The sequence below is a fragment of the Lemur catta genome, chromosome 11 (genome assembly GCF_020740605.2).
Source record: "Lemur catta isolate mLemCat1 chromosome 11, mLemCat1.pri, whole genome shotgun sequence".
Classification (NCBI taxonomy): Eukaryota; Metazoa; Chordata; class Mammalia; order Primates; family Lemuridae; genus Lemur; species Lemur catta.
In genome coordinates this window covers 38675059-38691456 of record NC_059138.1, presented here as the reverse complement: position 1 = coordinate 38691456, position 16398 = coordinate 38675059, and the positions used below count along the sequence as shown (strand labels likewise).

The 16398-nt window shown below is 45.4% G+C and overlaps 1 protein-coding gene across 8 annotated transcripts in view; it reads right to left on the bottom strand.

Moving 5' to 3' along the window:
• Positions 1-16398, bottom strand: part of SRPK2 (SRSF protein kinase 2) — a 210698-nt gene that overhangs the window by 2993 nt on the left and 191307 nt on the right. For 3 of the 8 annotated variants that reach the window (XM_045564630.1, XM_045564631.1, XM_045564636.1), the window contains 5 exons: positions 15106-15206; positions 14896-15003; positions 9918-9987; positions 9166-9258; positions 8742-8834 (listed from right to left, as the gene is read on the bottom strand). In XM_045564630.1, the coding sequence (XP_045420586.1) occupies positions 8742-8834; positions 9166-9258; positions 9918-9987; positions 14896-15003; positions 15106-15206 (465 nt within the window). The remainder of the gene's footprint in view (positions 1-8741; positions 8835-9165; positions 9259-9917; positions 9988-14895; positions 15004-15105; positions 15207-16398) is intronic. The other 5 variants (XM_045564638.1, XM_045564632.1, XM_045564634.1 and 2 more) reach the window with 2 other exon arrangements.

Here is a 16398-nt window from a genome sequence, read left to right as displayed (position 1 = left end):
ACACCTTCTGCTTTTAAAAATCACAACAAAATTAAAAGAACATTACAGAAAATTACAAAAACGAAAGGAAAAATGATCTCCTATCCTACTCCACAATGGCTCTTTCCTTTTGCCTATACTCTTTCCATGTACGTTCATATGGATGCTTTGTCTACAGAGTTGCAATCATGCTATGCATAGGATTCCGTAGAAAGCATCTTTTAAGAACGTTTCTAACTGAAGGGGCTGGGTATAAAATAGGGTTCTAGCTCCAGTGTGAGGGCTGAGGACAGAGTTAAGCGTTGTTTCCAGACTGGAGCTCAGGCCTGTGTTTACGAGGAAGTGGACCTGCAATCTGAGGGGCGGGAACCCCCTGTGGAAGGAAACAGTCTTTGGAGGAAGAAAGTCTGAGCAATTACTGCAGGTTTATCCCTCTAACCCAGAAATTCCAGTACTAGGAATCTAGCCCAAGGAGATAAATCATGGCACTCCCATCTTGCCCTTTAAATATGCTCAATGCAAAATTATACATACTTGCAAATTACAACTGTCCAATAACAGTGGTTTGTAAAAAAAACCAAGGTATGTCCACTTGATGAATATTATTTAATATCACTTAATAATATGGGGGAAAATCATATGGTACAACATATGGTAGTAAAAGAACAGAGTCAAAACTATTTTCTGCAGACAATCACAAACAAGACTGATTTTAAAAATGCCCATGAATATGGAAAGCAAGTGAACCAAAACACCAGCTTTGTTAGTACGTTGTTTCTCCCAATATCCATATTTTCTGTAATCTGACTACATTCATTTAGACTGTTGATTTCACCAGAACAACAGTTAAAGCACACTAAGAAAGCTCACACATGACATGCTAAATCAAGTTCCCTGGGAAGCGGAGAGAACTTTCTTGACATTCATCTGTCTTAGAATAAATATTTCCAGGTTTGTAAATGAATGCAACTGCGGAGAAGCACTGTCTGCTTAGAACAGCAAAGGAACCTATTTCTGAGTTTTTAAACTAAGATCCATCAACAGGCATCAACTTTAGTACAATTTTCCATGAAAAGATAAGCTTTATCACTTCCAGATGTTTAACAACTGCATAATAACAGTTATGAAAACAATGCAATGTTGGGAGGCTATGAAAAACTGTTCATACATAACTAGGCATGTGATAAAACTGATGGATTTCAACAGTGTACACATAGAAAGCAAATCTACCAAGAACTATCAGCACAAAGCAAAAGACAAAATTTAAGAACTTGGAACAAATTCCTATGCAGGTAGACAAAATTCATAAACATTTTGAGTTCAAAACATGTATAGGCCGGGTGCAGTGGCTCACGCCTGTAATCCTAGCACTCTGAGAGGCCAAGGTGGGAGGATTGTTTGAGCTCAGGAGTTCGAGACCAGCCTGAGCAAGAGCGAGACCCCATCTCCACTAAAAATAGAAAGAAATTATATGGACAGCTAAAAAATATATATAGAAAAATTAGCCAGGCATGGTGGCGCATGCCTGTAGTCCCAGCTACGCCAGAGGCTGAGGCAGAAGGATCGCTTGAGCCCAGGAGTTTGAGGTTGCTGTGAGCTAGGCTGACGCCATGGCACTCTAGCCGGGGCAACAGAGTGAGACTCTGTCTCAAAAAAAAAACAACAACAACAACAACAAAAAACATGCATGAACCTTACCTCATTTATCACATACTCAAAAATTAACTCAAAATGGATCATAAATCTAACTTTAAGAGCTAAAACTATAAAATTCTTAGAAAAGTAAATCTTCATGACCTTGAAGGAGGCAATGTTTCTTAGATCTGGTATCAAAAGCACAAGTAAAAGAAGAAATAGTATAAAATTGGACTTCATCAAAACTAAAAATTTTTGTGCGACTATCAGATGTGTATTCAAGAGAATTAAATTATATGTCCACACAAAAACATGTATGTTAATGATCCAGCATTATTATTCATAAGAGCCACAAAGTGGAAACAAGACAATCGTCTATCATCTCATAGATGAACAAACTGTGGTAGGCATATCTGTACATATAGAAAATGGAGTATTGATTCTTGCTACCACACGGATGAGCCTTAAAAACATTATGTAAGTCAAAGAAGTCAGACACAAAACACCACATGGAATGATTCCATTTATACGAAATGTCCACGATATGCAAATCCATAGAAATAAAAATAGATTCATGGTTGCTGGAGGCTGGGGTGGAAAGGATAAAGAATGACTGCCAGTGAACACAGGGTTACATTCTAACAAAAATGTTCTAAAATTAGATATTGGTAACACTTGTACAACTCTGTAAATATTCTACTACTGAACTGCATACTTTTTAAAGGGTGAATTGTATGGTATGTAAATTATATCTCAATAAAGTTATCCTTAAAAAAATGAATACAAAGCATATAACAAAATAACTTCCAAAGAATGTATTAAAGCATGCAAGAAAAACAAATATCTCACTAATTAGTAGCTCAAGGTAAATGACAGGAATAAATGGGATGAACTATAATGGAAATTACTTGAACCTGTTACAGCAATCATGTCATTGCTTTTTGTACCATATGCTAAAATTTAAAATTGAATGATTAAAATACTAAAATCTCTGATCAGTTGTGTGGCCTGTGGTTTGTGAGTCTGCAGTGTCTTTGTTGGGTGTTTGTGTCACTACACTGCCTCCAGGGCACAGAATCATCAAGATGCCATCCTTTCATTATGACTGGGGGAGGGGCAGGGGAATCCTTTATTACGCAGCCTTCAAGCAGGGCCAGGCATGAGCGTGAAGGGGTACTATAAGTAATGATGCCTGGACAGCAGGCGTTACACTGCGACAGGCCCGGGCACGCTGGAACACACGGTCACCCTACTTCCTGCTCACAAAGTCTTCCACCAAGAGAAGATACATGTTAATGTTTCTAACTTTCATAGGTAAATACTTGCTGAATAGGCTGGTCCAATGGTAATGTAATGGGTTATCAGAACTTATTAACATTAGTGTCACTAAAGCTGGTTGGTATACAACCCTCCACTGCTAAATTTGACTGGCTTAAAAAATTTTTTCTTTTGCTGAACCTATTCTTTGCCAGGCACTAATCTAGGCACTGAGGATTCAGCAGTAAACAAGACAGACCAAGCCCTGTGCTCAGAGAGTTCATCTTCTAAGGTCCTCATCACAGAGAAGGAATAAAAAGACTTTTTATAACTCAGAATTAATGTTTTAAGATGAAACGCTGGTTAAAGTAGTTTGCTTTTTGTTTTTTCTTTTTTTGGAGACAAGGTCTCACACTGTCACCCAGGCTAGAGTGCCATGGCATTATCATAGCTTACTGCAACCTCAAACTCCTGGTCTCAAGGGATCCTCCTGCCTCAGCCTCCCGAGTAGCTAAGACTACAGGCACGCACCACCATGCCCAGCTAATTTTTTTTATTTTTTGTGGAGACGGGGTCTCACCATGTTTGTGTTCAGGCTGGTCTAGAACTCTTGGCCTTAAGCAATCCTTCCGCCTTGGCCTCCCAAAGTGCTGGGATTACAGCCACCTTGCCCAGTTATGTTTTAAAAGTTTTAAGACTCATTACCTAGTTCCAGGAAACTTAGTTATTTCTACAAAGAGTCAAGCTCATATTGAGAACAGCCCTGGGCTAAGCCTTCCATGACCCTCCTGGCGTCAGGCACTGACCCGCACACAGCAAGGCCTCCAGGGTGGCCCCTGCCCTTCCTTGCCAGTGTTTCCAAAGGCAACAAAGGCCCTCAGAGCACACCCTACAAGTTCATAAATCATTCTGATGCCTGATCTTGGCATTTATCTCTGCTATTATAAAACTGCAATGACATGAGACTATTTTAAAACCTGAAAACAAGAAAATCAGGGAGGGGCAGTAACAATGTCTAGCCCATGTGATTTGTCAATCACCCACAAAAGAGCTTTGCTCTTTATAACAATAAAAGAATCTATTGATTTTTAGGTGTTCTGGAGATAAGTTAAAAACATTCTAACAAGTTTCAGCTCAAACATTAAATTAAAAATATGCAATATAATATCTCTTTTAAAAACTCAGCTCCCAGGCTTAGGCCCACAGTTCTCAGAATCCCTGCACTGTCCCCTGGCTATTCCACTTTAAAGCACTTCTCCTGACCCTGCCCTAACACACGGGCAATGTAGGTTTTATGATGCTACACAGAAGCTTCCTGCATGTCACACTTTTGAAATTTTCAATTGCATTTAAGGCCTTTAGTCTGACACACACACCTGTGTACACATTCACTTTTATCCCAACACACTTGCCCTCATTCAGAAACTAGTTTTGTTATTTTTTTTAAAGTAAACTATCTTCTTTAATAATTCCATCCTCAGCACAGCAATTTTGAGTAAAATAATGTCTACTGATGGGTCAGAAGAATTCCTGGTCAGCAGCCCAGTGAAGTCTGTTCTTGGCTGCACTGTCTTTCCCACCATCACCTGAAGGCTGGGACACTTCTGGGGGACCACCCACTTCTTAGAGACAGGGCAGGGTCAAAATCCACAGAGGTGGTGATTTCTACTAGGCCACCTCTTGACACACTCGTTTCTTACTGGCCTTTGGGGGCTAAGAGCCACACTCGAAGGAATAAACAGCAATTAACCTTCCGAGATTAATTTCATAGGGTGAGAGCAGTAAGTACATTCCCTGCCCAAAATCTGGCTTAATTTTTAAACTTCCTAGACAAAGATTGATTCAAACTAGTCATGATCATTACTCCCTGAATTATAAGCAAGAAGATAAGGTGTCAATCAGCTTCATTCCACGATTAGCTGTAACACACAGGCCCTACTCTTCTTCTCTGGCCCCGGGGTGGGATGAACATCTGTGTCTCGCCCAGGAGGACAAAAAGCAGGAAAAGCTCCTGTGAAATCACTCTCGATCAGGAACTTACTTTCAAATGTGACTTAAACAAATTATCCACAGTTTTAAACTCTGCTTTGTTCTTTACCAGTTCTGGCACAAAGGTATTTTAGAAAAGAAATTTAAATGGATACACTTTAAATTTCCATTATTCTCAAACTGTACATTCACATATACTTAGGAGACATGCCAAAACACATCTTTCATGCAACAAACCATTCCCCTCCTCCTAAGGGACATGGTGAAATCTATTTTCATGACAGGGCCTCATTCCTCATAACATTATCCTGAGACTTCTGTAAAAAGCTAAATCCCTTCTGATCTCCACAGCCATTATGAATACACAGTAATCAGGAAAGAACTTAAGTCCCAATTCCCAGTCATTTTAGGAGATTTGTCACCTAGTCACAAATTTTCCCTTACATCCAAAGGAAGGGAAGGGGTACTCTAGTTACCACAGTAACACCAAGTCAAAACGGTTTTGGTCTACCATTGAGAAGGAAGCCAAATGCATTTGACTCTGCAGGCACCTTCAAATAAGCTACTCAAAAAGAACCCAAGCACACAAGTCCTAGATGGCGAGGAAACCTGCAGGTGCAGGTGCAGGTGCACAAGCCGTCCCAGGGCGGGCGCTCTGGCTGCAGCCCCCCGGGCACAGGCACCCGGCCTAGGAGCGCTGCCTCCTGCCTCCCAGCGCAGCGCCAGCACCACAGGCTGCTCGGAGAGGCTCCTAAGAATCACTCCTGTGACTTCATTTCCTCAGCATTCCAGGCCTTTCCTTTGGTCCCTCTTCCCCTACTTCCTACCGTGCTCAGTAGGTGGTCCCCAAGCCCTCTGCAGCAGACAACAGACAAGGGGGAAATCTGAGCCCGGTCACTGTGAGCAGCCCCTTGTTGCCGAGGAAAGGCTTCTGTGAAAGAAGAATCCCCGTGCGCCTTCGCCCCTCGCCGCACCAGATGCCCAGGGAGGCAGATGAGGCCCTGGCACCCGGGTGCCCGCCGGGCTGGAGGAGCAGCGCTGCGGCCTCGCCTCTCAGGCCGCTCCCTCCCCCCGGAGCACTGTCAGGTCAGTCACGGTCTGTGTCCACAACAGACCAGGCTGTGTCTCACGGGCCACCCTCCCGCCCAGCTCCCATCTGAAGTCCAAGAGTGACGACTTCAGCTGGGGTTCACAGCAAGTCACCTAGGAACCAGGTCCCCCCCTGGGGGCCAGGCCATTCCTGCAGGGTCTGGAAAGATTCTGAAATGTGGAAGGCAGAACCTGCCTTCATTAAAATAAACAACGATCCAGAGCTTTCCTTGCTTCAACCACTTTCAGGTAACATTTTCTGGAAGTTTCCTAAGGAAACTTTGTGTAGAAATTCAAAAGCTCCCTGTTTTCCTGTGTGTAACTGTGCTGTGGCAGTGACAGCAGCAGCTGCCACCGCCCGGCGTGCTGGGTAGGCATCCTCTTTCCCACACCGGGCAACAGCACAGCCCGGACGGACCCTCCTGACGGGGGAGGAGCCAGTCCCACGGCAGGTTTACCCCCAGCTCTGCCACCACACCTGGTTCCACGCAGGGCCCTGCACTCCACTCGGCCAGCATGGAGAGGGGACTGCACCCGGCTCACAGGATCCAGGCTCAGGGACTAAGCTCTTAGCACCAAACATTAATACAGCGCCCAGGTAAGTACAGCAGGAACCACCACGTTCAGCACGGTCGGCTCTCAGACCTCACACATTTAACAGAAAAATGTAGTTTAAAGGATAAAATGGGCCGGGCGCGGTGGCTCACGCCTGTAATCCTAGCACTCCGGGAGGCCGAGGCAGGTGGATCACTCGAGGTCGGGAGTTCGAGACCAGCCTGAGCAAGAGTGAGACCCCCCCGTCTCTACTAAAAATAGAAAGAAATTATCTGGCCAACTAAAATATATATAGAAAAAATTAGCTGGGCATGGTGGCACATGCCTGTAGTCCCAGCTACTCAGGAGGCTGAGGCAGGAGGATCGCTTGAGCCCAGGAGTTTGAGGTTGCTGTGAGCTAGGCTGATGCCAGGGCACTCACAGTAGCGAGGGCAACAGAGTGAGACGTCTCAAAAAAAAGGATAAAACGAGGACTGGTTAGCTGAGCATCACTGTGGTGTTACGAGATACATATATATATATATATACATATATATATGTATATATATATATAGGTTTGCATCCACAGCTCCCAGCTCATAACTCCCGTAGTCCTTGTTATACATTGGGGAACTTTAGGCCTCAGGAGCAGCCTCGGCAGACGGAATCTGTCTCTCTGACCTTCTGCTGTCCTCCTTTCACTTGCCCAAGGCAGGATTCTAATCTGATTGTGGGTCAAAAGACCCTCATTCCACAGAGGGTCCTGCCTCATGCCCTGGAGGGAATGCTACACAGGGAGGCCAGGAAGAATCTGGACAGGACTTTTTAGACCATGTGCTTTCGGTCTGATCACATTTCTACACGGTTGTCAATCATGCCCGTGTAATAATGAAGCTTCTGTAAGAACCAAAAGGGCGGGGCTCAGAGAGCTTGCGGAGAGCTGAACACGAGGAGGCTCCTGGAGGGTGGCGCACCCCGCCCCTGCCCCCATACCTCACCCTGCACATCTCTTCATCTGTATCCTTTGTAACATGCTTTATGATAAATCAGTCACTGTAAGTGTTTCCCTGAGGTCTGTGAGCTGCTCCAGCAAATTAACTGAACCCAAAGAGGGAGGGGCTGTGGGAACCCCACTGGAAGCTGGTGGGTCAGAAGCTCTGGAAGCCCAACTTGTGACTGGCATCGTGGGGTGGGCGGTCACCCTGTGGGATCTGATGCTACCTCCAGGTACATGGTGTCAGAACTGAATCAGAGGACACCTAGCTGGTGTCCACTGCTCAGTGCGAGGGAGAAAAAAACCCCATATTTGGCCACAGAAATCCTCTTCTGTATTGATAGTTGTGGAGTTTAGAGGAAAACATGGTTTGGGGAATGTTTTCCCAGACCAGTCACCAAAGTGAGTAATACAGGATTATTACTCCACAAAAATTTATCTTATAGGAAAATATAAAGTCAAATTGGTTCTCCAAATTTGGCTAAAGCAGAGGAGACAGAGTACCTGGGACTTTCAAAAATTTCTAGAAACTCCATGTCATACTCAATGTCAACTTTGAAAGTTCTTTATTAAAGGGTATTACAACCAAAAACATCTAAGCTGGAGCAACATGAATTAAGAGGACCAACTATGCTCATCACAAAAGAATACAGCCCTTGGAAGGGTTCTTTAAAAACAGTCCTGGGGCTTTTGGGTGCTGTTAACGATTGTTTGCTAACTGGGGATACACAGGGCAAAGAAACAGCTGTTCATGGTCAGTGATAACCACAACATTAAAATAAACCACTGCAACACACTGTGACATAATGGGAAAATAAGGCTTGATTTATAAGAACACTATGTACACTCACTACATACACAGCTCAGAGAGACCAAAGATGTCCATGGACATTCACTAATCCCATTTCTAGGCTGCCTGTGTTCCACTAAAGAGGGTCCCTGAACACAAAAAACGGAAAGATAAACCTCGCTGCTTTTTAAAAATCACTTAAACTCCTTTTCACAAATACTTGAATACATGGATTGGTGCTTGGCATAAGAGGGAGAGAGGTGGAGTAGAAAAAGAATTTTAGGAAGGTTGTTCTCTTCCAAATGCTTATTCCACAGATATCAGATGGGTCAGGTTTATTTCTTGAGAGCTTTCTTCAGCAGAATCCCCAGTTGTAAAAGTCCAGATCTTTCTCCATTGCCCAAACACGAATGCACAATTTCTCCTTTTGCGAGAGGATTATGCTGAAAATTATTGTTGCATAAATACCGTTACCTTTTCTGGTGAAAAACTCCTTGGAATATTTCCCCAACATAGCGTATTTTCGAGGAACTTTCCCCAGCAGTTCAATGATCAATGCTATGTGATCTGCATGGGAAACATTGCCAGCAAAACAGAAACACACGACAGTTTAATCAGTACACTGCATGCAGACACTACCACCGCCCGCGCAGACAGAAACAGCGCGACCTGAATGACCAAAAGCACAGGCTTTCCCCATGCAGCCGGATTCAGGGGCCAGTGCACAGGGTGACTGCAGCACAGTCTTCCCCGACAACTTTTAAATCAGCACAGGAATTCTGCTGGGTTGCTTTTTGAATGTAGGAGAAATGCCTTTGTCACCATTAATGCTACAATCGGCAGCTGCTATTCCATTTCTGTCTGCATCGTGGCGCTTTTCAAAAAGAAGAGGTACTACCTCTGCGATTGAAGAATTCCCGAGAATATTTTCCAGATAGAGCAAAGTGCCTTGGGATACTGCCTAGCAGCTCTATGATGTGGGCTATGTGGTCTATGGAGGAGAGAAAAAAAGGATATGGGAATGGGAGGGGCAAAGGGAAGGATGGGATAAAAGAAGAGGGAAAAAAATTGAAATTAGTAAAAAATCAGAAATTAGATTCAAATCAACAATGTCTGCAGCACATCCATGCAGAGGCTTGTGGGACTGGCAGGCCTCAGGCACCATCTATCTGGAGCAGTAACAGTGACTGAGGCCAGCTCACCCCAGGCCACCCCAGCATTGCAAGCAAATAAGCATGGAGATGGTCAGGTTTATAGATGGAATTCAAGCCAGAATTCCTGGGTTTTTTAGCTCAGCTCCCAAACAGGCCGGAGAAATAGGCGGCACATCAGCGGACAAAATGACCACGGAGAGGCTTCAGGTATGTGCAGCCTGTCCTCCCTGGGCCAGCTGGGCTCACGCCCTGGTGCCAGACCAAGAGGAGAGGCTGGCATGGGCCCCTGAGGGCTCTCCGGAGTGCCGCCTGTGCCAGGCAGGCCCTGCCCATTCACTGAGACTGAGGGGGCTTCAAACTCAAAGGAAAAGCATCTGAATTTGGTGTTCGAAAACCAAAACATGGCTCTATTTCCGTATGAACACGCAGCACCCTCCAGAAGTTCAGAACTGGCAGGAGACCCAGACTGAGATATTCAGAATGCAGCAATACTCACCTTCATCTCTGGAATAGTCTTCCCCAGAATGTGGTTCAAACAAATAATCTCCTGTTGCCAGCTCAAATGCCTAGGATACAACAGACGACATGCTAATAAGCATTTCACAGAGGCTGGCCCCCAAGTCAGCAACCTGCTTTCCTTATAGAGGAGACTTACAATTTATGACGATCTGAATCAAACCAAAAAGCCTTCTAAGAAGTACTCAATGCTTAATTGTTTCTTTCTTTCAGAAGTTCAAAAAAGCTTCAAGAATATTTTTATACCTCTCCTAATGGAAGATACATACATACATACATACATACATACATATACACACACACACACACACACACACACACACACACACACACACACGGGCTATGAATTCTCTTCATTTTGCAGGACGCAAAAGTGAAACATCAGTGAGGGAGTCAGCTGCACCTATGTGCAGGCCTGGCCAAAGCACAGCCCCATTCTATGAACTGTAGAGCCGGGAGGACTCAAGCCAGGACTCAAGCAGGCCTGTCTGACTCGAGCACCTGCCCGCAACCAGCTTGCTGACCTGGGCCCCCTGAACAGCAGACTCTGCTGCTTCCTTCATGTATATCAAGGTCTATTTTCAGCATCTCCTCATCTATTTCCATCATCATTTCATTTATTTCTGACGCAATCAAAGAAACACCTAGAAACGAAAAAGCCCCCAAGGCCAGACGAAGCAGATGTCAAGGAGGGTGGGCTTCCTGGGTTACTGTAGCCAGCCCTCAGCATCCAGCACGTAGGGAGGGCCATTTGTTCCCACTTCCCTTGCTCATAAAAAAGCTCAGGACCTTGAGTTTAAGTTAGTAACAATATACAAAGGCAGCAACTGCAATTGCTCTGCTGATCAAATATAATACGACGTTTGAAAAAAAGAAAAAAAAATAAGCTAAATCCCATTTCTGGGTTTTCTCGTAGTTCCTTCTCTCCTGAATGAGATCTTGCTGTTCTGACAGGTGCTGAGAGGCCCAGTGCCCCCTTCAATGGACCTGTGGGTCAGTGGCTGCCCCCACGCCTGCCCCGACAAGCCACACTCAGAAAGCTTTACTGTGCCAACCTACCTTCTCTTTCTTTCAATGACCAGAATGCTGGGAAGGGAAGACTTGCCAGCCTGGGCGAGGGGCTGTCTCTCCTAGCACCGTCTTTAACAAACCAGGAGTGGGCACCGTCAGCCCAGAACCACATCATATTTTCATCATTTTTTAAAAAAGACTGCATGTGAGTCAGTTGAAGGAGGAAAGCAGGGTGATAAGACTGCTGCCAGCTGCACCTGCAAAGAGCTCTGGTTCTTGAGCTTGGGGTCTAAGCAGGACGCAGACAAGCCGAGGCTCAGCACAGGCTGGACTGGTCGTCCCAGCACTGCAGATGCATGAAGGCACCAGCGGAGCACCCAAGAAGGCCTGAACTTGGCCCCCCGCCCCATGCAATATAAACAGCTGAACTAATCCCACATCAGGACAGAACACCCTACATTTGGCCCCAATTCCAAGTGCAACGACTGGATTAGATACTCAATGGCCAGAAGAGTCTTTCTAGTCTGGGAAGCAATTAATTTAATCCCATATAGGCCAAACAAAAAACGTGACCACCCTAATTAGGGAGAAAGAGGACTTGAAAACTCACTTGGATGGAAAGTTCTAATGCAAGCTCCAGTTGCTCTTTCACCCCTGCTTTGAGTTCTAACTCTTTAATTAATTTTCAGAAATATTTCAATCTGGTTGTATATATTTCTTTTTTTTTATTTTTCCCCTAAAGAAACAGGGTCTCTGGCTGGACTTGAACTCCTGGGCTCAAGCAATTCTCCCGCCTTGGCCTCTCAAGTTGCTGCAGGAGTGTGCCACCGTACCCGGCTTTGTACGTAATTCCTGCTGCCTAACACCAAAATAATGTTACCTAAGTGTTCTTTAAAAGATGACTATTTTGATTAACACCCCATATATTTCCAATGAAACACTGAAAGAAGCCTATCAATGAAATATTTTTTTAAAAAAGGAAGAGGGAAGATGGAAGCTCCCCTGTAATGTCATCTAGTTTTAGTTCTTTGGAGAGTGACAATACTCTCTTAACAAATATGACTTGTACAACAGGGTGAATGCACATTACAACAAAAACACTTGCTTTTCTACTTTACAATTTTCCACTAGCAACATAAAAAAAATGGAAGATTATTGCCTTTAATTCAAGTTACTCCCAATATAACCTTAACTATTTACTTTTAATACTTGGAAACTCCGGCTTCTGCCTTCTGTGCTTGTCCTAGTCCCCTCAGAGGGCTTTCCCCTGGACCAGCCTCTGTTTCTGGATTCTTGGGAGACCAGGTGCCTCTTTCCTAAAATGCCTTCCTACGCCAAAGTACCCCATTCTGATTAAATAAGGTCACTTATTTAATCTGTGACATGACCAGTGCTGAAGACGTTCAGTGACGTTTGTCAGAATGGCTTTTCTTGCTTCTCTGGCACTGACCAGCACTCTGCATGGAGTCCATAAGAAGTTACCTATTTAGGGACTCTGACACAAAAATGCAGAGAAACCAGCACTTCAGCCACACAGGAGTTTTACATCATATACACTTACACCTGGAAGGGCCCCAAAGCTCAAGAAAAGAAAAACAGATCTGAAAACTGACACCAGGCCTCATTCTGTTGTGCTTCTCCAGTTGCAGAACCTAAAGTTCTCCTCCCTGACACAGAAGGGGACTCGGCCAAACCCGTTAGCTCTTATTCCCAGCGGAGTCTCTGTGAGATTTGACGCTATATATAAAACTCAAAGGACTACAGGATTTAGCACCAAGAACAATCTGTGGCTTTATGACAGCTTGGTATTACAAGGTCAAATTTAATATGCTGTAATATTTTTAAACTTCAACAAAAGGGTGGAGGTGGAGAAACACTGCCTCATCTCTCCCAGGTTATCAGAGGAAGAACTGAAGGGACCTCTCAGCCATGGCCTCAGGGGTGGGGTCAGCAGGGAATGAGGGTTGCCTATTCCTAAAAATCACTCTCATGACAACCAGCCGAGAAAAAAACAAAAACCAAAAGGAGCACTGAGAGAGCTTATGCTTAATTCTTGGGAAAGGGGCAGGTGAAAGGAGACAGAGAATGCTTTCCCTTGGGGCCTGTCACTGTGTTCACACTCCCATACCCACAGAGACACTGCAAGCAGCTGGCAGGACACAGAGCCTGAGTGGAGGATAAATCCTTGTCTAAGGCAGGCAGGGCAGATAACATGGCACAAAACCATGCTGACAGCTCCACCATTTTCTCACAGCATCTTTGTCCTATTTTTCTGATTATATCACCAAATTTAATACCCAAAATTAGAAGCATGGGATTTCAGAGTTGAAAGAGTTCTTAGCACCTAATTCAGGGAGGGCCTAATGCTGGTGACCAGTGCAGCTTGGCCTCCCTCATCCTGTGTGGACCCTGGCTCCCAGGGAGCTACTCCCTGCTGCTCCGCTGCTCCCCGCTGCTCCCTGGCCCCATTTCCATGGCCTCCCTCTGCGGGGCATACAGAGGGGGGCAAACACCTCGCCACATAGTTGTCTCTAAATTCAACGAAACCATCACAGTGAATCCACCAATTCTTTTGACCATTCTTCTCTATACCTAGCCAAGGCAGGGACTTGGTTTTCAATGCAGAAAAACTCAAAAACTGTGAATAATTTTAAAATTATCTAATATTAGCCATAAGAACAAGGGGCTAGAAAGGCCCATGTTTCAGACCTATTTGGCCATATCAGTTCAAGTTAGCATCAGATCATGCTAACCCGAAAGACACAAAACATCTACTTTTTCTCATATTGTCTGGAACTACGTGCTTAACACAATGCTTTTACTTCAGCATTAGAGCACATAAAATATAGTAAATTCAAAAGAATTGTTAAACTTTAAATGGAAAATTAACATATTTATTTTGCATTGCCTTTTTTTTTTTTTTTTTAGCAAGAAGACACGTGCCTTACACACAAGCCCTTTCATTTAAACATCAGAAGAGAATCTGGATAAAAAATAACAGGAAACAGAAAAAGCACAAACCCTCACAGTAAGCAACCCACCTCTCCCAGTGTGGGAACGACAGAGTAGAGCCCTCTGAGAGAAAAGCACTGAGCTGGCTAGGAAACAGGGCCCAGAAAGAGGACTCAAAACTACTCCTGGGCAAGGGACCACTGGTGACACCAAGTCGTAGGTTCACAAGAATGACAACAGATGGGGAGAGCTCAGACACAACCAACCTGTGATGTGCAAAACCAGCAGCAGCAACAGGTATGATACAGAAGAGGCACCTGCTGCCTCTAGGGAGACATCACCACGCTCTCTCTGGAATGTTCTCTCTGGGAATGGCCTCAGTCAGAGGGAGCAAATGCCACTGCTCCTGTCTGAAAAGTGACTGGACATCCTAGAACAATCAGTCAAAATGTTCTCTCCATCATTCTTCGTAAAGGAAGTGCGATTACGTGCTGGTATCTAGGGAGATCCATGCTGGTCAGGAAGGGGGTGAGGAGCCCTGCACCCTGGCTCCCCCGGGAGAGGCCACCTGCAAGGGCTCCAACCTCTCAGCCTCAGCAGCCTCCCCCGGAGAGAGAGCTGTCTCCTGCTCCCCTACAACGTGAGTGAAGGGGAAAGCACTCAACAACCTGCACACGCTCAGGGGCCAAAAGGAATTACATCAAGTCACTGTGTCGCCACAATTGAGTCTGTCGGGGCCGTGTGCTGTGCAGGGACTTAAGAAGAGACCATCTCTCCCAAGACCAAGCCAAACCAGGCTGAAAACACAGGGCAGGCATGAGGAGAATTCTTCCCATTCTTAAGGCACCCAAGGCAGCAACTTTCCCCTCACCAAGCCCACAGTGGACAAGCCTCGAAGTCAGAAAAACTGAGATCACATGCCCCGGCGACGGCCCCATCAAGAGCATCAAAGGGATGGCCAACAGAGGGAAGAAAATGGCCAAGGCCATTCTTACCATACATGCCGTACTCCAGATGTCAGCAGGTGTGCTGTAACCTGCTCCTATTAAGACCTCTATGGATCTATACTGGCGAGTCTGGATGTCTTCCGTGAAGTGTTTATGCTGGAAGGGAACAGATCGCATTACCATGGAGGAACACAGACATTAAAAAGTCTTCTCACACAGAATCACGACAAAAATGTTTTAGAAAGAAACTCTACTTACCACCCAACAAGCGTTTCCCAGGTCAGCAATTTTTACTCTAATTTTATCTGCGTTCCGTGGATCCAGAGGATTCACCAACAAGTCGGCCGCCCGGGTTTTTGCTGGCATGAGCAAACAGCAGGACAGTTAGTGCCTGGGTGAGTGTCCGCCCTGTAAGCCCAGTTTCTGCCGGGACACAGTCTCCTCCCCTAAAGGGTGGTCTACGATCACTTAGGCCTGGAACACTGTAAACTGAACTGAAGTAACAGAATTAAAAATCTTCCCACCTCTGGAAAATATTCCACAAAAAAGAGCAAATAGGGCTGCCCAGCCCAGAGGACACTGCGGTCACTGCCTTGCTGCTGCTCCTTAACCCTGACCCCTGCCCGCTGGTCAGCACTGAACACTCTGGCCTTGCTGTGGCCTTGCCTGTCCCTGTGGCCGCTCCCCATGACACCTAGGCCCTCAGGGCAGGTCTTGCGAGCTGGTGTGCTGCTACGGGGAGCACAGAGGCAGAGCGTGATCCTGTGGGTGACCCATTACTTCCTAGTGACAACCAGGACCACAGGGCCCCGGCACCCACACCCAACACACCCTACATCTCCTGCTGCTTGGGCTGAGCACACACACACACCTCAAGGCCTAGAAGATAGCTGATTAACAAATACAGATTAAATCAATCCTGGTTTAGTTTTAGACAAGGAAGACTTAGGCAGAGGTCCCCTGAGATGGCTTGGGCCACAAAGGCAGCCTCTGAGGTTAACTCTCAATTCCAGTGTGATCCCAAGGGAATCTCAAAGGCAGGCACAGGGCCAGGCTTCCCAGGGCTTTCAGGGACCAGAAGCACCTCTCACACAAGCCTGGACCATGCCTGTATCAACCATCGTTAACCAGGGAGCAAGTAACAAAGAAAAAATAACTTGGTGAGGTCCAAAAATAAAATCCTGAAGTTAGCATCTTCATCCCCAAACCTCAAACTGACCTACAAGCTCAGATTTCTCTTAAGGATGAAATGTAATCATAGCTTTTATTTTAGAAGTGATTTTGAAGTAGTGTTTACAAACCAAACACAAAAGCCTGCTCAATGCAGAACATTAAACACCTACCTTGGATAGCCCTTTGGGGTTCACTCAAAGCTGGGCACTGCTAAAATGAACTAAATGTCTTTTGGGTATACCTGAGCTATGGACCCATGGTGTGCAAGGAGGCTCCAACTCCTCAGCACGTTCCATCCAGGCAGGAATGCCAGCCTTGCTTAGGTTAGGAGGGCAATAGGCAGGCAAGTCCCCCAAGGCACCCACGGAGCTCCTGAGG